This window comes from Gobio gobio, assembly GCF_949357685.1.
Source record: "Gobio gobio genome assembly, chromosome: 8".
NCBI classification, from domain to species: Eukaryota; Metazoa; Chordata; class Actinopteri; order Cypriniformes; family Gobionidae; genus Gobio; species Gobio gobio.
In genome coordinates, this window is record NC_137114.1 from 36,255,706 (window position 1) to 36,279,141 (window position 23,436).

Sequence of the window (23,436 nt, forward strand, 5' to 3'; positions counted from 1 at the left end):
CCGCCATGTGATCTGCGCTCTCTGCCTGGGCCGTGATCACGCCGCCGCCGCACTCCACGCTGGCGGATGCCAAGAGTGCGAAGAACTGACGATGTCGACCCTGCGGGCTCGACTCGTCCTGTTCGAAGATGATATCCCTCCAGTCCCTGCCACGCCGCGCAAGAAGAAGCGCCGCTCGCAGCGGACTCCGGAGCTCGCAGAGAGAAGCTCGCCGGAACCTTTCCCGCCCGCTTCACTCTCGCCTTCCCCGCCCCCACCCCAGGCCGCCATTTCTGTTGCCGCCTCCGGGGATGAGGCGGATGCGGCCGCAGAACGCGCCGACAGCTGCTCCATCATGGCTTCCGACAGCGAGGACTGGTCTTCCGCATCCTCTTCAGTCCGGGGCTCCGGACGCTCTCGAGCGGGTGAGGACGCCGAACTCTTGCGCCTTCTCACCCGGGCTGTCGAGCAGCTAGGCCTCGAATGGGCCCCGCCCAAGGTGGCAGCGCCGAACCGACTTGACGGATGCTTCCTAAACAGTCGCCGCCGTGCGCCCACCTCCAGGACTGCACCCTTTTTGCCGGAGCTTCACGAGGAGCTCGCAAAGTCCTGGAATGCGCCATTCTCCGCGAGGGTCTCGTCTCAGGCTTCTTCGACGCTCTCACAAGTTGACGGCGCGGCCGAGAAAGGCTACAACGCTATCCCTCCGGTGGAAGAGGCGGTCGCAGCGCACCTTTGCCCGCCTTCTGGTTGGCGCTCAAAGGCTGCCCTCCCGTCTAAGGCCTGCAGAGTGACGTCATCGCTGATCGGCCGCGCTTTCGCTGCCTCCGGTCAAGCTGCGTCCGCTCTGCACTCTATGGCCGTGCTGCAAATCCTCCAAGCTAATCTCCTCCGCGACATGGACGAGAAATGCTGTGACGCTGAGTTAATCACGGATTTGCGAAGCGCGACGGATCTCTCCCTTCGCGCCACCAAGACCGCAGCACAGGCCCTCGGACGCTCTATGGCCTCCCTCACGGTAGCTGAGCGCCACCTCTGGCTCACGCTCGCGGACATGCGAGAAACAGAGCGCGCGGCCTTCCTAAACGCCCCGCTCTCTCCGTCTGGGCTTTTCGGACCAGCGGTCAAGGGGATCGTCGACCGTTTCTCCGAAGTGCAGAAAACGACGCAGGCCATGAACCTTTTCCTGCCTCGACGCCCCGGCGCTAGCAATAGCTCCGCTGCTCGCCGTCCTCGTGACCAGCCAGCAACGAGCTCCGCGCAGCGCCCAGCGCGGCCCCCTTCGTCTCAGAGAAGACCGAGCGGCCGCCCCAGATCGCGCTCTTCCAGCCGTGGTAAGCCGCCTCCACCTCGGGGCCCCCGGCCTAGGATCACGCTGAAGCCCGAGCCTCCAAAGTCCTCCTAGCAAGAGGCGAGAAACGACGGTTAAGTCCCGCCGCGGCCGGACCACCGTCAAAACTCTTTTTCCTGTCAGCCCCCACCACTGTGGCTGCTGCAGATGGATTTCACGCAGCCAACGAGCCGGCAAAAATGCCTTCTCGCCTGTCAACAACCGCCGTTTTTACGGCGAACCAGAGAAATCACAAAAGTTGCATTATTTCTGGTCGCACGGCTCGCGCCTTATGTGTTTCAAATGCAGTAAATGTGCCCACTTTTCTGTGTTCACCCCTGCACACAAGCACTATAAACCCTGTGTCCCCCACTCACATAAAGCGGCCACCGGCCGCTCGAGTGCTAGAGTTAGGTCACGTGTCCGCTTGTTTGCGTCCACGACTAACCACCACACGCGCTGTCACACAGCCACTCTTAACCGGTCATGTTCCACGCGTAAGAGTTGTGCCCGCTCAAACGCGCTCACACATTTTCGCGAACATTACGCCTCAGGCGCCACGCGCCACGCCACACACCATTTATTTTCCGCCCAGGGTGGCCGGAGCGATGAGTGTAGGGCCGCACACAAGCCACTCCCCGCTCGAAGCGGCAGAGATGCAGTGTGTAGGGCGGCCAGCCATCGCGAGCGATCGGCTGGCCCACAGCACAGAGAGCGCGCGCACTGCGCCCGCCCCTCCTATACGGGCCGTCAAACCCGCGAAGCGCGGCGTTTCGAGCCCGGAGGCCGTTCTATCCCGTGTGGCGCACGCGAGAGCGTGGGAAGCCATTCCAGGTGTATCAGAATGGGTGCTGAAAACAGTGAAGCACGGCTACACTCTGCAGTTCGCTCGCCGCCCTCCGCGCTTCTGTGCGCGTACAGAGACGAGAGTGAGCGAGGAAGTAGCACATCTACTTCGAGCAGAAATAGCCACGCTGCTGTGCAAAGGGGCTATAGAACCGGTTCCCCACTCTATGAGCGAGTCAGGCTTTTACAGCCGGTATTTTCTCGTGCCAAAAAGGGATGGGTCGCTCAGACCGATTCTGGATCTGAGGCGTCTGAACAAAGCTCTTATGAAAAGATCGTTCAAGATGCTCACGACCAAGCAGATCCTCGCGCATATTCGCCCGAGAGACTGGCTAATTTCCCTAGATTTGAAAGATGCATATTTTCAAATCAAGATAACGCCGCGTCACAGGCCATTCTTACGATTCGCCTTCGACGGCCAGGCTTATCAATACACCGTCCTTCCGTTCGGCCTGTCACTAGCACCCCGTACATTTACGAAGTGCATGGACGCGGCCCTCGCTCCTCTGAGAAATCGAGGGATGCGAGTATTGAACTATCTGGACGATTGGCTCATCCTGGCGCAGTCGGAGGCCGAGCTCCTCGCCCACAGGGCAATGCTGCTCAGCCATCTGGACAGCCTAGGGCTCACGGTCAATTGGACCAAGAGCTCATTAGTGCCCACGCAATCAACCTCATTTCTGGGTTTGAATCTGGACACTGTGGCAATGTCAGCCCGCCTGTCACCCCATCGCGCGCGCCAAGTTCGGCGCATGGCTGCGTATTTTCGGCCAGGCAAAATCGCACCTCTCAAGCTGTTTCAGAGGATGCTGGGACGTATGGCCTCAGCTGCAGCTGTGCTCCAGCTGGGCTTAATGCGCATGCGCCCGCTGCAATGCTGGTTAAACGCCCGAGTGCCTCACAGGGCCTGGCCGTCCGGTGGCTTCAGGATCAGAGTGACTCAGGGCTGCGTGTCAGCCCTAGAGCCCTGGTTAGTAGCCGACTGGTACCAGAGGGGAGTGACGATGGGAGCCATCTCACACCGCAAGGTCATCTCGACGGACGCCTCCACCACGGGTTGGGGCGCCGTTTTCGAGGGCAGATCAGCCTCGGGCCTTTGGTCGAGCGAGGAAAAACTCCTACACATAAACTGTTTGGAGATGATAGCGGTAGAGAACGCGCTCAAGCAGTTTCTCCCGCTTATACGAGGACACCATGTGTTAGTCCGGTCGGACAACACCACAGTGGTGTCCTACGTGAACCGGCAGGGCGGTGTCAGGTCCAGAGGTCTGGGCAATCTGACAGAACGCCTGCTCGTGTGGGTACACAGCTCGCTGCGCTCGTTGAGAGCTGCGCACGTGCCGGGCCACCTCAATGTGGGCCCGGACAAGCTGTCCAGGGGCCTCATTCTCCCAGGAGAATGGTCCCTGCACCCCCAGACAGTCCAGCTGGTATGGCGCCTGTTCGGCAGAGCGGAGCTCGACCTCTTTGCAACAAAAGAGAACGCCCGCTGCCCGACGTTTCTGTCCAAAAGCGAGGATGCGCTGTCCCAAACTTGGCCCAGCCTCCCGCTGTATGCTTTCCCGCCGATCTCCCTATTGCCCCAGGTCATAGCGAAAATCAGGGAAACGCGCCGTCCGGTGCTCCTTATAGCACCGCGCTGGGAGAACCAGATTTGGTACCCAGAGCTGGTGAAGCTGTCGCACTCACCCCCCTGGCCAGTTCCGCTGAGAGCAGACCTTCTCTCTCAAGCAGGAGGCTCAGTTTGGCATCCCCATCCAGAGCGATGGTCTCTGCATGTATGGGTGACCAACGGATACCCGTTGACCTGCCCGAAGGGGTTATGAACACGATTTCACACTCTAGAGCCCCCTCGACGAGGCGGTTATATAGTTCTAAGTGGTCGGTGTTCACTGAATGGTGTGTTTCCAAGGGATTGGACCCACAGCAATGTGGGGTCCAGCGGGTGCTCTCCTTCCTCCAAGAGCTTTTGGAATTGGGCAGGTCCCCTTCCACGCTCAAAGTGTATGTGGCGGCTATAGCAGCGTTCGCTCAGACGACGCTAGGTAGCACGCTAGGAAGGAACGAGCTCATCGTCCGTTTCCTCAGAGGAGCCAGACGGATGAATCCCCCGCGGCCCCCGTCGGTTCCTATATGGGATCTGGCCTTGGTCCTAGAGGCCCTGAAGGCTCATCCCTTTGAACCGCTCGAGACTGTGGAACCAAGGTTCCTTTCGCTGAAAACCACGTTTCTGATAGCTCTGGCTTCAGTGAAACGCGTGGGGGATCTACACGCGCTCTCAGTGAGCCCGGCGTGTATGGAGTTCGGTCCTAATGACTCTAAGGTCATTCTCAGACCGAGGCATGGTTATGTCCCCAAAGCGATCGGCACTCCCTTCAGGGCGCAGATTATCTCCCTCTCGGCTCTGCCAGCATCCGATGAGGGGGACGGTGGCAATTTCCTCTGCCCTGTCAGGGCATTGAGGGTTTATGTCACACGCTCCGCCGCCTTCAGGCGTTCTGAGCAGCTATTTGTTTCGTTTGGTGGGCGCACTAAAGGTCTCGCCTCCTCGAAACAGACCCTGTCCAGGTGGATAGTGGACGCGATTGCAACTGCATACGCTTCCAAACACCTGCACTGCCCGCTAGGTGTCAGAGCACACTCCACCAGAGGCATGGCCTCTTCGTGGGCTTGGGCCAGAGGGATTTCCATCCACGATATCTGTATGGCGGCAGGCTGGGCCTCCCCGTCTACGTTCGTGAGATTTTACAATCTGGAAGTTCCTGCCTTACAGGCGAAAGTGTTATCAGTTCAATAGGGCCGTTGGTTCTGCCCAGTGATTCTGCGCAGACATAGCTCACATACTGGTAGTAAGTTCGGTACTAGGCTCATGTGAATTTGAAGGAGACCGGCGGTGCCGTTCCCTCATTTACGAGACGAGCTGTTGTGAGTTTGAAGGTGACCGGCGGTGCCGTTACCTCACTCATATAACAAGATATTGTGAATTTGAAGGCGACCGGCGTTGCCGCTCCCTCATTCATGAGACAAGGTGTGGTGAATTTGAAGGAGACCGGCAGGTGCCGTTCCCTCATTCATGGGACAGGGTGTTGTAACCACCCGTCGTAAACCACCCGTCAGTTCGAATGAAGTGTCTGTATATGTGGTGGCCCGTTTTTTCTTTACCGGCCACCCTGCCCGAGCAGTGTTATGGTCCCCGGTTCCCTGGGATACATATGCTGTATGCGAGGCGCGCACGGCGTTGACAATATGTTCCCGTAGCGTAAGGAACTTACGCAATACGAGAGAACCTCTCGTAAGAGAACGATACTCGGTTACTTAACGTAACCTCGGTTCTCTCTAGAAGAGGGAACGAGTATTGCGTTCCTTGCCGTGCGCCCCGCTGGCTTTTACGCTTCAGAACTAAGAAAACCGAATATGCAGCCCGTGAGCCCTGCTTATATACACGTGGCCACGCCCCACCTGTAGGCAAATGAAGCCAGGTGGGCGCGAAGCGCCCTCATTGGTCGCCACGTCACGCGGGCTCACCGATAGGCTGCTGCAGTTGCCAGCAGAGCAGCCAATAGCACGCTGGAATAGCCTGCTATGGTCTGCCAGGCTGCCGCACTGCGTTGACAATGTTACAAAATTAAGGATAATTTTGGGTTTTTCAGAAATCTCGAAGAAAGAATACTTTCCCGTAGCGTAAGGAACTTACGCAATACTCGTTCCCTCTTCTAGAGAGAACCGAGGTTACGTTAAGTAACCGAGTATCGTTTTATTCTACGACATAAAATACTTCAGTATTACCCCACTCGTGAATTTTTGAAGCTGTTAGATGTCATGCAGTTGCTAACAAGTGGCTAAATGGGACTACAGAGGCTGTCGAGGAGATTAAACACCATTGTGCCGAAAAGGTAAGATCAGTCTGCTTTTACAGCCTCATTATGCTCATTGTGCACTTATGAACTAGTCTAACTCAAACGTTCTGGGAAAATGTTTTGAGATAAAAACTGAAAGAGTTGTCGGAAGCTTAGTGATGGTGACGTTGATATCTCGGGACCGTGTTGTACGTTTATAGCCTACCTTTAGCTTTTTACTTCTGTTTGCATTTAGGCTTTAAAATTAATACAAGTTGGGTTCATCTGTGATAATTATATTGATGGAGAAAACGTGTAAGTATCATAAACTTTTGTTCATCGCAGAGCTTGTTTTTTGCATTAATCCAAGAGCCTATGGGAAAATCCTATTGTTTTTTTTTTCTTGAGGGAATCAGTGCGAATCTAACTGCCGGTTTCCCTACATAGTGACGTCATACCTGCACCACTCTATTGGCTATTTTAAATAAAACAATGTGTATTTAAGTGATCAAACGTAACTGAAGGAGGCGGGAACCGGCAAACATTAAATGTAACTTTAATCGCAATAGTCCTGTCGGATTGCTTTCAATTGGCTGTGGAGGTGAAGACGACAACTCCCATGATTCCACGCTCATTCACTGTGTCATCAAGCTACACCTTTGTTATTGTTTTGAATAAGCGACCTCTACACTCAAAAAAAAAAGGTTCTATATGGCACCAAAAATGGTTCTTGGTCGTAATCATAGGAACCACTTTTGGTGCTATATAGCACCATATCTTAACATGTTCTGTATATGGTAGCGTCAAAGAACCGGTGAAGAACCTCTGAAGAACCGCTGAAGGACCAAAATTGGTGCTATATAGCACTTAACAAGGTTCCCCTATGATTACGAGCCAAGAACCATTTTTGGTGCCATACAGAACCTGTAGCAGCAAAACTTACATACTGTACCATCGATCTATTGTATGTGATTATACAGGTATTATCCTTAAACTGTGTACATCAACAGCATTATGGCATTCTTCTGTTTGCAGAAAGGTTTTCGTTTACCATCACACAGAAGAACAGCAATCCACCAATAGAAAATGCCCTAATACTATACACTCTAAAAAAAAAGGTTCTATGGCACCAAAAATGGTTCTTGGCTCGTAATCATAGGGAAACCTTTTTTAGTGCTATATAGCACCAATTTTGGTGCTTCAGTGGTTCTTCAGCGGTTCTTCAGAGGTTCTTCACGGGTTCTTTGACTAAGGTACTATATAGCACCTTTGAAGAACTGCTGAAGAACCACTAAAGCACCAAAATTGGTGCTATATAGCACTAAAAAAGGTTCCCCAATGATTACGAGCCAAGAACCATTTTTGGTGCCATATAGAACCTTTTTTTTTAGAGTGTACAGCTCAAAACATTGTGCCTTTTAGCCTGGAATTTATTTGAAAGCCTGTGGAAATGTGAAGAACAAAACATCATTTAGAGCTTGTAAAGAATCCTTATAACGTCTGTGTGAGGAAGAGCACAGAAAGTGATAGAGAATCAGCAACCAGATATAATAGCCCTCAAAGCCATGTCTGCGTTCCGTGAAAGCCCTGGATCAACAGTATCATGAATGGCTAAGTAAAACATCTCCCTGGAGGATTGTCTCCTGCAAACATCTTACATGCATATACATGCATGACCTGCCCAGATAAAACAGACGAGTATCTCTCTTTCTCTAGAGACACAGACAGAGTAAAACATTCATAACATCAATGGTGTCCTTGGCTTTTTTTCATCCAAATCCCATCCATGTTGTCTATTCAAAACACTGATGGAACACTAAAGAAATAAAATGAAATGGCAAACCAATTTTACTTCCATCATGTTCTTAACCGGTAGAGCATTGCGCTAGCAACACAAAGGTTGTTAGTTCAATTCAAAGGAAACACTAGTATTGATAAAAATGCATCCCCTGAATGTGCTGCAAGTCACTTCGGATTTAGCACCTAGCAAATGTAATCAGGACTTAACATTAACTTTTTTTGCTCACCAGCCACTGTGGAAAGTGGTTTTCCAAAGTTACTAACCACTCATCAATACCATGGAGAAAAACAGCTATATATATATATATATATATATATATATATATATTAGGGATGCAACAATACAGTTAGTCCACGGTTCAATACATACCTCGGTTTTTAACCACGGTTTTCGGTTCAGTTCGGTTCTGATGGCTTGTCACATCAGTTTTTTGCTATTCTATTCTTAAGCGACAGGAACAGCAAGAGGTTAAGGAGAAAAAATACTTTTTTATTGCAATACTCTTTCTTTATTTTACTTAAAAGACTTGAAAAACCTTACTTAAACTTAAAACTTTACTTAAAAAAAAACCCTTGTACACATTCCTAGTGTATAGTATAATATAAAATAAATATATAGCCTATATATATAAAGATTTACACTGGCAGCTCAGAGCTGTACAGCTGCATTTAAGTATGAAAAAATAAAACACTACATAGACTTCACTATAAAATATACATTGATTCAAGGGCAGCATGTGGTTTTCTCTTTGTCTTTTGTTGTTGTATTAACATTAAAGGGATAGTTCACTCAAAAATGAAAATTCTGTCATGGAGAAATGAATACAGGTTTGGAATACAGTGAGTAAATAATTACATAATTTTAGATGTGAACTATCCCTTTAAGGACAGCATGTTCACTAGGCTGCGCTGCTGTCACTTTAAGACCTCCGTGCATCTAATATACAGACACACATGCCGATTTTACTTTCACTTTTGACATAACCGACTGTGTTTATGTTAACCTTGTGTGTATTTGACAGTATTAGCGCAGTAAGACGACTACTTAGTCCAGTAATCACGTGTTTGACAGGCTTTTAGTGCACACGCTCAGCGCATGTTAACACAGTGCATAAGCACGCAAATGAAATGTTTGACCGGCAAGGTTTTAAAACGCATGCAAATAATGAACTTTCGTGATTGTGAATAACTATAGTGTTCCGTGAGTATAACACTACCACTAACGTGTGATGAGAATGTATGTCGCGTTGTTCAGTATTGGGATGGAGGCAAATGATAGAATTTGTAGAAAAATAATTAATTAAATGCAAAACCGAAAAAAACTCAATTCACAAGCGCTTATTGAACCGTGAATGCCGTAGCGAACGGTTATATATTATATTGAGAATTGTGGCATCCCTAATATATGTATATTAGGGATGCCACAATTCTCAATATATATATATATATATATATATATATATATATATATATATATATATATATATATATATATATATATATATATATATATATATATATATATATATATATATACTATTATCTCATAATTTGGCAGCAGGTATATTAGGTTGCTGTCTCTTTGAGACCTGACACACGGGTCCACACTGTAAAAAAATATTGTTGGTTTAACTTAAAAAAGTTACCTGGTTGCCATAACATTTTGAGTTCATTGAAATAAAAAAATGTAACAACAAAGGAGATTGGTTTAATAAATACATTTAAAAAAAATAAAAGACAATTATGTTATCTGAATCACATTAATTATCTAAGTTGATTTGACAAAAGATAAAAAGTTGTGATAAAGCATGAAAATATTTTTTTACAGTGCATTATTCTCTGACACGTTTTCTTTCTCAACCGTTTACATTCACTTAAAACATAACTGACTGTGTTTATGTGAATACTCGCCAAGACATTTTGACATTATTTTGTTTATATTTTACTGTTTAAGCACAATAAGCAGCGAAAAAGAACTCGGTTTAGTACTATTTACGGTTTAGTAAACTTTGGGTGTGAGGACAAAATCTACGGGAATGAGTAAAATTATGTGCAATATGCCAAATCCCCAAAATGTATATTATATATAAATTAATTCCGCTTTTGGATGAATCAGGATGATGTGAGCTGAAAAGGAAAGTAATTTTAAGAACTTTGCCGTGAGTACTGTATATTGGCACCTTAAGACTAGAACAACAGCTGTCAATTGTTTAATTGTCAATATTAACTGAGTATGTCAATATTTGTTTGAAAAGCCAAAAAAAGTAGAATAATTCAAATTAGTGCTGTCAGCGTTAACACGTTATCAAATGCGATTCATTTTTCTCAGTTTAACGCGTTGACAATATTTAACGCAATTAATGCAGCATCCATTTTTTCTATCATCATTTGGCTAGTGTTACATTATATGATGTGGTGGAAAACATTTAATTATAGAAGAAAATTCAATATGAATGAGAATTTATTGTACACCTGTATCCATATATCAAAGAATACTATGCATGTGTTTTCTGAGTTCATAGATAGGTAAGAATGCATGACTGAGAGTTAAAACCAGCAAAGCGACCTTAGGGGTCACTGTCCACTTAAATGTGGGTCTCATGACCCTAGGGTTCAAGGTACATCTAATTCTGAGGGTCCAGGTGTCAAGATGGAAGGGACACAGGGACACATGGGGATATTTTAGTATGTGTTTCTACACTTTTACCATGTGTGTGGAAAAGTACAGAAGGAGTGCAGAATGCTGACCTTGGAAAGGGTATAAAAGGAAACTGTTTAGTTTAGTCTTTAGACAACGCTCTGCAGACATTCCGGATGGCTGTATGACTTTAGACTCTTCTTTCGCAAAAGAATAAACCATTTTATTAAAATTATTAAGATTTGTCTCTTATTCAGAGTTGATAAAAAAAACTGCCACAACACTGATCACACTCTTATTCATACAAATGCTTTTAAACCATTTAAGCGCGACAGGACAAAAGAGAACGCGGCCTGTGAATGTCCTGACACACATGATGCACAGAAAGACTTGTGCCAGTATTGTGTGCACAGACCACAATCCAGTTCTTTTGCGCTTGAACGAACAATAGCAATATGCCAAAATGCCTGTTTTTTCAAGTATCTATATCTTCATAAGAGCAGTCTTGAATGAGTTAAATAAAGTCTTAAATGAACGTGAAGAGTTGTGAGAAAATGAGATGCGTGTTATATCCGCATCGTGCAGAAGTGGCAGATCTTAAAGTGACAGCAGCCACTATTGCTGTGTGTCATTAATCACAGAACAAAGGTAACAGAGAGAATTATTCACTGCTCTTGACTAAAGAACTTGTGTAGCTTTAATAAGGATTTAATTGAATTTATAATTCATGCAGTGCAGACTGATTGATAACTGTATATTTCACAGGGCACAGGTAATATTACATTTATAATGGGTTTATGTGAGGACTGTTTTAAGTTCACTTAAATTAAAAGTTGTTACAACCCCAAATCAGAAAAAGTTGGGACAGTATGAAAAACGCAAATAAAAAAAAAAGAAGTGATTTCTAAATTTACTTTGACTTGTATTTCATTGCAACACAAAATATTTCATGTTTTGTCTGGTCAACTTCATGTCATTTGTAAATATGCATCCTTTCCTGTCATTCAGACCTGCAACACATTTCAAAAAAAGTTGGGACAGGAGCAATTTAGGGCTAGTAATGAGGTAAAATGGTTAAATAATGATTTGATTTGAAACAGGTGATGTCAACAGGTGATTGTAATTATGATTTGGTACAAAAGCAGCATCCAAGAAAGGTCTAATCCTTTAGGAGCAAAGAAGTGCCGAGGATCGCCAGTTTGCCAACAAATACGTGAGAAAAGTATTGAAATGTTTAAAAACAATGTTCCTCAAAGAAAGATAGGAAGAGATTTGGATATTTCACATTCAACAGTGCATAACATAATTAAAAGATTCAAGGAATCTGGATGAATTTCAGTGCGTAAAGGACAAGGGCGCAAGCCTAAGCTGAACAACCGTGATCTCTGATCCCTCAGGCGGCACTGCATCAAGAATCGTCATTCATCTATAAGCGATATCACCACATGGGCTCAGGACTACTTTGACAAACCTTTGTCAAGTACCACAATACGTAGTTACATCCACAAATGCCAGTTAAAACTGTACTGTGCCAAAAGGAAGCCCTATGTTAACAGTGTCCAGAAGCGCCGTCGACTTCTCTGGGCTCGGAGGCATCTGGGATGGACCATCGCACAGTGGAAACGTGTACTGTGGTCAGATAAATCAGTATTTCAGGTATTTTTTGGGAGGAATGGACGCGGTGTGCTCCGGACCAAAGAAGAAAAGGATCATCCAGACTGTTACCAGCAACAAGTCCAAAAGCCAGGGTCTGTCATGGTATGGGGTTGTGTCAGTGCCCTTGGCAAAGGTAACTTGCGCTTCTGTGAAGGCACCATTGATGCTGAAAAGTACATAGAGATTTTGGAGCATAATATGCTGCCTTCAAGAAGACATCTTTTCCAGGGACATCCATGCATATTTCAACAAGACAATGCAAAACCACATTCTGCACACATTACAAAGTCCTGGCTGCGGAGGAAGAGGGTACGGGTACTTGACTGGCCTGCCTGCAGTCCCGACCTGTCTCCAATAGAGAATGTGTGGTGCATTTTGAAGCGCAAAATGCGACAACGAAGACCCCGTACTGTTGCCACCTTAAGACTTGTTTGCAGGAAGAATGGGACAAAATTACACATGAAACACTTCATCACTTGGTGTCTTCAGTCCCTAAACGTCTTTTAAGTGTTGTGAAAAGGAATGGCAACATTACAAAGTGGTAAATGCTTTACTGTCCCAACTTTTTTTTAAATGTGTTGCAGGTCTGAATGACAGGAAAGGATGCATATTTACAAATGACATGAAGTTGACCAGACAAAACATGAAATATTTTTTGTTCATATTGTCTGCAATGAAATACAAGTCAAAGTAAAATTAGAAATCACTTCTTTTTTTTTTTTTTTTTGCGTTTTCCATACTGTCCCAACTTTTTCTGATTTGGGGTTGTATATTTTTTGAAGCCTAATTAATGCATGGAAAAATGTATAGCTTGCAATTACAATGTAATGTTGAATGGCTATAATGAGGGATGGGGAGGGATCATTTTCATCAAGACATCAATAGCTGTATTAGTATCAGTGATACTGGCCTTCATTCATAAAAAGATGCCATAAAACAAATATTTAAAATATACTGTCTGTTTTTTTCTACATTCATTTTGAGATTAACTGTGAAGATATAACATTATAGAATATATTTAAAAACGTACAGGTATATAAAAACGGACGATTAATAGCGATTAATCACAGAAAAAAAAGTGTGATTAATCTAGTTCATTTTAATCGATTGACAGCACTAATTAAAATACATTATTATGGCAGATGAAAGCATTGAATATATAAAAAGTACCTAAAGAATGAATAATTGTGTCCATTTTAATATGACATTATATATATATATATATATATTTGATGAATAGAAAGCTCAAAAGAATAGCATTTATTTGAGATAGAAATCTTTTATAACAATGTTACACTCACTGTCATTTTTGATAACTTTAATCCATACTTGCAGAGCAAGTTATTATTTAAATTTTTTTTAAATAATAATAATTTTGGCTGACCCAAAACTTATGAACGGTAGAGTATATGGTTATGTAAGACCATGGCACTATGTCCAAAACACCCATGGTAATACCATGGTACATTTTGTTAGTGTAGGAAATGAATAACATGCTATTATAAAATATGTAAGAGAATATAAGTACTGTAAAAATAGAATTGTTGTACTGCCGGTTCTCAGTATGAAGAATTGGTGGTATGTTCATACAGCAATTGATGCTAATTGCTGTGGAATATGTTGCAGTGTGGTATCTGGTCAGTGATGTGAAGGCTAGAAATTGAGTGTACTAAGCAGCTGAAGCACATCTCTCTCTCTCTCTCTCTCTCTCTCTCTCTCTCTCTCTCTCTCTCTCTCTCTCTCTCTCTCTCTCTCAGACCTCTGTCATGCTTCTGGTGTGTAGGTAAAATCAATTGCATTTCTCAGAGGAGAGGCAAAATATTGTAAGTAGATTTTTTCACTGTTATTATTACACTTTTGATGTTGGATTATAGCCAAGGAGCTGCTATGCGGTAACAAAGATGTTCTGGGTGTTTTTGTTCTCTCCGAAGCTGTTGGTAGGGTGTTCTGAGTGGCATGGCAGGGGGATGCTAGGGAATTCTGGATTGTTGCTTACTAGCAATAACACCCACCCACAATGTTTCAATGTAAATAAAAGTTTTTTTTTCTAATTTGAAGTCTGATCATTTATACGGTCTGATCACTTATTATGTTTTAGTAAATATATATATAGATTCACTCACCTAAAGGATTATTAGGAACTAAAAAATAAATTGTCATTATATGCTCAGGCCCATTTTCACGTCTCAGGTTGTTTTTTACATGTTACACTTTAACAACTGAGTAAAATTTGATTTATTCAGATGGTTATTTATTTATTTAATTTTTGTTAAAACCATATAGGCTATGTTAACACCAAAAGTTTTCATGTAATAAATGGAAAGCAAATAAAAATTGTCTCCTCCCCCTTTTATTCTGATCCGAAAAATGATCCGATCTGTGACTCATGATCCGTAGTGTGATCCGAACCGTGAGTTTTGTGATCCGTTACACCACTAATTCTCATGTTACGCAGCACGTTTGAGCTTCAGCAAGAACCAATGAGGTTCATTCTCGTGTTACACAGCACGTTTGAGCTTCAGCAAGAACCAATGAAGTTTGTTCTTGTGCGTCAAGCAGGTTCGGTTGAGCTTCTGTTTATGTTCTCTGATCAATGTTTATGAGTAAATGAAAACCTAAATTCAATCTGTTCAACATATAAAGCAATCAAGTCTCTTCAGAAAATTTGGACTAAACCACTAGATTCATATGGATTAGTTTTGCGATCTCTTTATTAACTTTTTGAAGTGGTATTTGCGTAGGCTGTCAATGGAAGGACATAAAGCTCTTAGGATTTCATAAAAAAAATCTTAATTTGTATTCCGAAGATGAATGAAAGTCTTACTGGTTTGAAACGACATGAGGGTGAGTAATTAATGATTTACATTTTTGGGTGAACTATACTTGTAAGTGTACATTTTATTACAAATGAACTAGTTACTAACCCCCCTACTTTAACCTTCATGTCCTAGTTTAATACAGTCCTTGTCAATGGCTGGTGCAAACCTATCCAGATGTGTTAAAGCAGCATGAAACACACATGAAAGAAGGCAAATAGTGTAGCATATTTAGCACAGTTCCAAATAAACTAAATTGTATCTTGTAAAAAAACAACAAAAAAAACACCAGCAAACCCCTGTAGTAAATAAGCTCTCAGGAGATCCTGAATGTGTGCTGAAGTTTCAAGAGTTGCACAGGCTGCACTGAAAGTTCTGTCGACAGCAGCCAGGGTATCCATCAACATGACACAATCCACAAGGCTTCGTATCTCCCTGACCATCCTAAAGTGAGCGGTATCGCAGTGTGTTAGATATTCTGTTTGGGCCTGCGTGCTGGTCTCTAGAAGAACATCTAATGCGTCTCACAAGATCAGATCACAGAACGAGATTCCTTTGAATTGGAGTGAGTGACAGGCAGTCCGGCTGTGATGCTATGTTCACGCGTGCCACTGGCCTTTAAGTATGGCTTGCATGAATGCCATCTCTGAGTCTGTCCTGTCTAACGGAGTCTCAGGCCATCAATCACCACCACCAGATCAGCCGACTGGGGCTTCTGCCCGAGATGTGTGAGCCTCAGCCCTTGGAGGGATGTCTGGGGTAACATATTGGTTAAAGTTGAACTGATGTGTTGTGCTATGCTGCACTACCGTACACTGGATTGAATCAGAAACGATACATTGTTCAGACAAATATCTAGTCTTGGTTCACCTCACTGGTTGAGCCAGTGTTTACACTATATAAATATATTTAAATATTGAAGGATATTTAATTTTTTTTTTCAAAAGACATTAATACTTTTATTCAGGGGCTACTTTAATGCATGTTGGCCACAATTATTGGCACCCCTAGATATTCTTATTAGTAAAATATCTCTGAAGTATATTCACATATTTACATTGTTTTTAGCACAGCAGAGTAGGAGCATGAAATTGTTCAGCCACGACTTCCTGTTCCACCTGAGTATAAATACACTCTAAAAAAAAGGCTCGTAATCATAGGGGAACCTTTTTTAGTGCTATATAGCACCAATTTTGGTGCTTCAGTGGTTCTTCAGCGGTTCTTCAGAGGTGCTATATAGCACCTTAGTCAAAGAACCGGTGAAGAACCTCTGAAGAACCGCTGAAGAACCTCTGAAGAACCGCTGAAGAACCACTGAAGCACCAAAATTGGTGCTATATAGCACTAAAAAAGGTTCCCCTATGTTTACGAGCCAAGAACCATTTTTGGTGCAATATAGAACCTTTTTTTTTTAGAGTGGAGGAAACAAAAAGGCCAAAAAGATTGAGCTTCACAAAATAGAAAGTGGCTGTAAGAAAATAGCTAAAGCATTGAAAATTCCCATTTCCAATAATTAAGAAGTTCCAATCAACTAAAGATGTTACAAATCTGCCTGGAAGAAGACGTGTGTCTCAATCGTCCTAAAGCACGTGAGGAGCAGAGTTTGAGTGGACAAAGACTCTCCAAGGATCACAGATGGAGAATTGCAGAGATTAGTTTTGGGGTCAGAAAGATTTTTTTAATCAAACTGCACCTATCACCACAAGTTCTTTGGGATGGTTTAAAAAAAATCCTCCTCACTCATCCAACTCCAGCATATTCAGTTGTCATACATGACTGGAATTTCAAAAGACATGGTTCTATGGTCAGATGAAATAATAATAAAAAAAAGAGAGAGACCTTTTTGGCACCAAACCCACCAGATGGATTTGGTGCAAACAGGGATAAAAGTACCACATGCCCATGGTTAAATATACTGCTGGATCTTTAATTTTGTGGGCCTATATTTTTGCTGGAGGTCCTGAACATCTTGTTCAGATACATGGTAACATGGAGTCTAGCAAATATAAACAGATAAAAAAAATCAAAACCTGATGGCCTCTGCTAGAAATCTTATAATGGGCTGTGGTTGGATCTTCCATCAGGACAACGATCCAAAACAAACTGGGCCGCCCCAGTTCCCTGACCTGAACACTATGGAAAATGTGTTGGCTGAACTGAAGAGAAGAAGCACCAACATGGTCTCCAATCTCTATCATAGAAGAAGACTCAGAGCTGTTATCTTGGGAAAAGGATGTTGCAATAATTGGGTGCAAATAATTATGGCCAATGTGAACTAGAGAAAAACTTTTATTTCATAATAAGATTTTCCCCCACTTTCATTTGTTTTACTTCAATGAAAGATTAGAATATTGTGATTTTTTTAATGAAAGATCAAAAGGATAAACAATGCAGATTTATTAATAAAAGCCGCCTTTACTAATATTTACAAAGGGTGCCCATATTAGTGGAGGGCAATGTATTAGATTCAAACACAAAAACAAAAACATTTTTCTAAGACCATGTCATGTGAGTTTAGAGTTGGCTGATAAGATGCTAATAAAATATTGTATTGCTCTGTAAACACCCATTTGCAGTCCATTGTCTAATATCTGGTGAGGAGAACTGTCCCCTTCATGTTTCTATTTTTCTCACTCAACAAACCAATCGCACCCTTCATTATTCTTTTATTTGTATTCAGCCATTATTAGCATTTATTCTGGCATTACATGGCTTGTCCATCTACACCACTTTGATCCCACTATACACAAATCCACCTATTATCTGAAGTCTTTATAGAAAACAAACAAACAAAAAAAGCATAAATGTGCTTGGAAAACTAGTCCAGTCTATGCACATTAAACTGGGAATGCAGTAAATATTTTAACACTGCAAAATTACATACTTTCACTTCAAGGCCCAGGATTATACAATACGAAGCTATACCACTGTGTGAGATGCTTTGTTAAGAGCTGCACAATTCATAAAAATGCACATTACACACTATGTACCACTTGCACTCTGACAACATGTGCAACTGTTCATTGCACACAGTGAGCTCTAGGCTATCCGGGGGGATTTGTTTACCTTGCACCTCCTTGTCGTTTCTAAACCATCGGATGTCAGCAGCCGGTTTGCTGCCAGATGTGGTGCATGTCAGTGTGACGTCCTCCCCCTCCTGGGCAGGTCTCGAGAGGCCTGTGATTTCTGGTTTTGCTGGAACACCTGATATACAAACAGAGGAGGAGGAGGATTATAGGCAGCATTGATGAAAACATGGGTGATTCTATGATTTCGGCCCCCATCCTGAACACAACTGATGTGGTTCAGAGGAATATTTCTTGCCTGAAGTTCAAATGTTGCTTGACTGACATTCTTTTTTATCAAAAAAAAAAAAAAGAAAAAGAAAAAATAAGTAGATGTACATCAGTTCTATATTCTGCTTTATAGTATTTTGTGCTTTTATTGGAACAGAGAGCATTTGGATCAGAGAGATTTTGGTTTCTCCCACTGTCTTTTCTACATCAAACCAAACCATACAGACAGCTGTTCAATGTCACAATCATCTTTGGGGGTTAAAGGAATGTTCTGGGTTCACTGCTTCTGATTACCATGGAATAGATTCAGACAAATAAAACAACCAAACAAACATAAATTGTATTACAGTATTGCACAACAATAGACATTAAAAGGAACACTAAACCAAATGACTAGATCTACATGTTAACATAGAAATAGTGTGACAAAATGTCTTATTAACATTGTCTTTTTAATGTTATATATACAATAACCATGCAAAGATGATAAAGCCATAAAGATGTAAAGAAATGTATCAACCTGTAAAAGTAGGCCCGCCACTGTTGGATGAAAACAAAATAATTGCCTGTAAAGTTACTTTTAAACAATATGCATTGTGAAAAGTGGTATTCAAACATAAAATTAGTTATATCACGGTTGGATGAACAAGAACAAAATAAAAACAATATGCATTGTGAAAAGAAAACAAAACAAAACAAAACAAAACAAAACAAAACAAAACAAAACAAAACAAAACAAAACAATTGCCTGTAAAAGTGGTATTGAAACATAAGTAACAACTAGTGGTATTGAAACAAAATTAGTCATATCACTGTTGGATGAACAAAAAACAAACAAACAAGCAAACAACAAAACACAAAACAATTGCCTGTAAAGTTACTTTTAAATGTAAAAAATGGTATTTAAACATACAACTAGTCCAACAACTGTTGGGTGAACAAAAAACAAAACAAAACAAAACAAGATATTGAAACTTAAGATAAAAGTAGTCCCACCGCTGTTGGATGAACAACAAAACTAAAAACAAACAAACAAAAAGTTAAACAAAACAAAACAAAACTATTGCCTGTAAAGTTACTTTTAAACAATATGCAATGTAAAAAATGGTATTTAAACATAAAAGTAGTCCCACCACTGTTGGATGAGCAAAAACAAAACAATTGCCTTTAAAAGCGGTGTAGAAAACATAAGATAAAAGTAATCCCACCGCTGTTGGGTGAACAAAAAACAAAACAAAACAAAACAATTGTCTTTAAAAGTGGTATTGAAACATAAGATAAAAGTAGTCCCACCGCTGTTGGATGAACAATAAAACAAAAACCAACCAAACAAACAAACAAAAACCAAAACAAAACTATTGCCTGTAAAATTACTTTTAAACAACATGAAATGTAAAAAATGGTTTTCAAACATAAAAGTAGTCCCACCACTATGGATGAACAAAACCCCCCCCCCAAAAAACAATTACCTTTAAAAGTGGTATTGAAACATAAGATAAAAGTAGTCCCTACGCAGTTGGATGAAAAACAAAAACAAAAAAACAAACGGACAAACAAAAAAACTAAACAATAGCCTGTAAAGTTACTTTTAAACAATATGCAATGCAATTTTTTTTATTTAAACATAAAAGTAGTCCCACCACGGGTGAACAAAAAACAAAACAAAACAAAACAAAACAATTGCCTTTAAAAGTGGTATTGAAACATAAGATAAAAGTAGTCCCTACGCAGTTGGATGAAAAAAAAACAAAAAAAAAACAACAACTAACGAACAAACAAAAAAACAAAACAATAGCCTGTAAAGTTACTTTTAAACAATATGCAATGTAAAAAACTGTATTTAAACATAAAAGTTGTCCCACCACTGTTGGGTGAACGAAAAACAAAACAAAAACAAAACAATTGCCTTTAAAAGTGGTATTGAAACATAAGATAAAAGTAGTCCCACCGTTGTTGGATGAACAACAAAACAAACAAACAAACAAACAAACAAACAAACAAACAAACAAACAAAACAAAACAATTGCCTTCAAAGTTACTTTTAAACAATATGCAATGTGAAAAGTGGTATTGAAACATAAGATAAAAGTAGTCCCACCGCTGTTGGATGAACAACAAAACAAAACATCAATTTATTGTCTGTAAAACAATATGTATAGTTAAATGTAGTATATTAATTTTAGGTGTACAGAGTGATAAATGCACAAGCTGATTATAAACCAAAGCAGTGACACATCTAATGACTCAGCCGGTGTGAAATTCTCTCATTTACATCACTCTCTGTGTCACCAAAGGACTAAAAGAAAACAAGATCATGTGAAGGAAGAGAAAACAATGACCACAGATCAGTGATGAGTGAGTTGACCTTAAAAGTGCAGATAGATGAGGATGAGAGGGAGATTGATCTATGAGAAGTCTTACCTAACACAGTCAGGAAGGCCTTGGAAGTCTTGACAGGCATGGTGAAGAGCGAGCATGTATACTGTCCTTCATCTGACAGAGAAACATCACTGATACTGATGGTCAGCTCCTTCCACGAGGCTCGAACCAGTTCAATCCGGTTGTCCCTTAATGCTAAGATATAAAAACAATAACTAATCAATAAGGTAAAAAAAAAAACTTTTGGAGAAACATTCAACAGTCACATTGCCTTAAAAAGTGTTTTAGTGATACCATGGTAAAGTGTTGGTATCAACCTTAGTATTTTGATTGGTAGCATGTGTAATGAAATTGGTCGTGTGAAGGATTCAGGGCACAAAAAAGAAAATTTTATTTCGGTCATATTAAAAATATAAAGGGTAGGCATACAAAAATATCTCACATGAAAATGTATTGAAAAGTAATGAAAGATACTCTGAGGGCATTGTCATTCGAAAATAACATCTGAATTAGGGCTGCGATATTGAAGAAAAATGCGATATGCAATACCTTGTTAAATAATGCTATATTCGTTATGCGATACAATATTGCTTTATTCACTTTATATATTTTAAAATATTTAAAAACTGAAAATAATATAACCAATATACAGTATTTACATTATTTCTGGGAAAAGAAAGCATATAACTTCTGAAAGTGACCAGCAGTGTTTTAGCATTCCATAAAGAGTAATGTCACAAATCTGTCAATGTAATTTTAACTTCAAAATTGTTGAATGCCAATATTTAAACACCAACAATTCTTTTCTCAACTTGGTAATATATAGTTATATCAACCGAAAAATTAACATCAAGAACATCTAGTAAAACAAAAACACCCAAAACTAGTGGTGGATGATTAGTTATATTATTTTAACTTATCTTTGTTATTAGAATCAATGTAATAGGACAAATGTAATAAAACAAAGATACAAATGAAATAAACAGTGCTTTAATTCTTTTAAATATATTTTTAACAGTAGCATTCAAGTAACAAACAATACAGAAACTGAATAAATCAAATGTAAAACTAAAACACAGCATATTCTTCACACAAATTAAATATACATTGATTCATAATAAAGCTACAAAAGTTATTCAGTCAAGAGCAGTGAGTGATTTTCTCTTGGATGGATCCTATTGACATGCATCTGATTTCTTTCCCAACTGTTTATGTTCACTTAACCGACTGTGTCTACTAACTGTGTTATACTTGTGAAAAACATCAATAGTTATGATGATTCACGCCCTCCCTGCATAAGCCTTCCTAACACAAAACGTGCCTAACACAAAATTCTAGCCTACGTGATCCAGTTTTCAAAAGTCTTGTGAACAAATATTCAGTATGGGTTTTATAGCCTTATAACAGTGACTTAATTTTTTTTCTTAACACAAACCACGCATAAACATCATTTTCTCAAAACAAAAAACTTTTCCATGCTGCTCACATATTATTATAGCAGAGTTTGTGCTGAATACAGAGTAATCAGACTTTAGCCATGAAAATTTTACAAGTAACATAAATAAACACAAATGTCAAGGCATGTCAAAACAGGGCCCAGAAAACACCTCAGGGTTCAGAAGGTTAATAACTCTTTTTAACGTCAAGCAAGTCAAATATAAGTAACAGTCTCATACCCATTCTATTCTCTGACTTAAAGGTCCCATGGCATGAAATGTTCATTTTATGAGGTTTTTTAACATTAATATGAGTTCCCCTAGCCTGTATATGGTCCCCAAGTGGTTAGAAATTTTGATAGGTGTAAACCGAGTTCTGGGTGCCCTGCTCTGCCTTTGAGAAAATGAGAGCTCAGACTGGAATCTTCCCTGTATGTCGTCATACGGGGAACGGTTACCTCCCCTTCCTCTGCTTTGCCCGCTCAGAGAATTAGGAGAAATGGATTCAGTCGCGATGTCAGCACAGGCTTTACCATATGGATTCGACAGCACCGCCACAAACAGTGAGTAACAGTGTTCATTAATGCCGGATTTGTGATAAGTGATTTCTGATGTGTAGCTAATCATTCAAGTTCACACAGACTTTCTTTCTAAATCCTTTAATACTGTCAGTCCCGCCACTGGCTGTCTTGATGCCCTAAGGCACGGAATTGACGATTCGTTCATCTCGACGGCTGTGATGGTAAAAAAAACATAGTAAACATATTCGAGAGGGGTTCCACATGTTACAAAGTAGAATAAGGAGGAAGACGACAGGGTCGGCATGACTGGGACTCATTTTCTGTTTATTTAGAACTCTCAGACACAAACAAAATAAACTCGCGGTCTCAACAACTCAGTACAATAAAACTTTCTCAGCTATCTTGCTCCATGTCTCTCTGGTCCACATGCAGTCCGTCTCTCTCTCTGACAGCGCTTGCAGACCTCGCTAAACTACGCCCCCTCTGCCACATAATCTAATACTCATTTCAAATGCAAATATGTCAACCAATCACAACAGTGGGCGTTTTCACTGAAGTCTCACATCAGACACGCCCCTTGAAACAGGGCGTTCAAGCCAGAGGGCTAATATCAGTATAGAAAAAATGCTTTTTATTTCTAAATTATGAAATTTTTTGATGTAAAAAACCATACTAACAATATAAGTACACCCCAGGAAACATTATAAAATAAAAAAAACAATCCATGCCATGGGACCTTTACAGCTTTTACTTTTCATGACGTTTTGAATCAGCTTATTAAAATCATTCAGATATCGCATGCCACATCGATATATGCATAGGTTATTGCGATATGCACATTTGCGATATTTCGATAATTTCAATATATTGTTCAGCCGTAATCAGAATCCTGACTAAATTTGT

General features: G+C 41.3%; 1 protein-coding gene across 1 annotated transcript in view; it reads right to left on the reverse strand.

The window, feature by feature from the left end:
* Positions 1–23,436, reverse strand: part of cadm2b (cell adhesion molecule 2b) — a gene marked incomplete at both ends in the record, with an annotated part of 61,203 nt that overhangs the window by 35,183 nt on the left and 2,584 nt on the right. The window contains 2 exons of the mRNA XM_079823337.1: positions 17,968–18,105; positions 20,619–20,771. Of these exons, the coding sequence (XP_079679463.1) occupies positions 17,968–18,105; positions 20,619–20,771 (291 nt within the window). The remainder of the gene's footprint in view (positions 1–17,967; positions 18,106–20,618; positions 20,772–23,436) is intronic.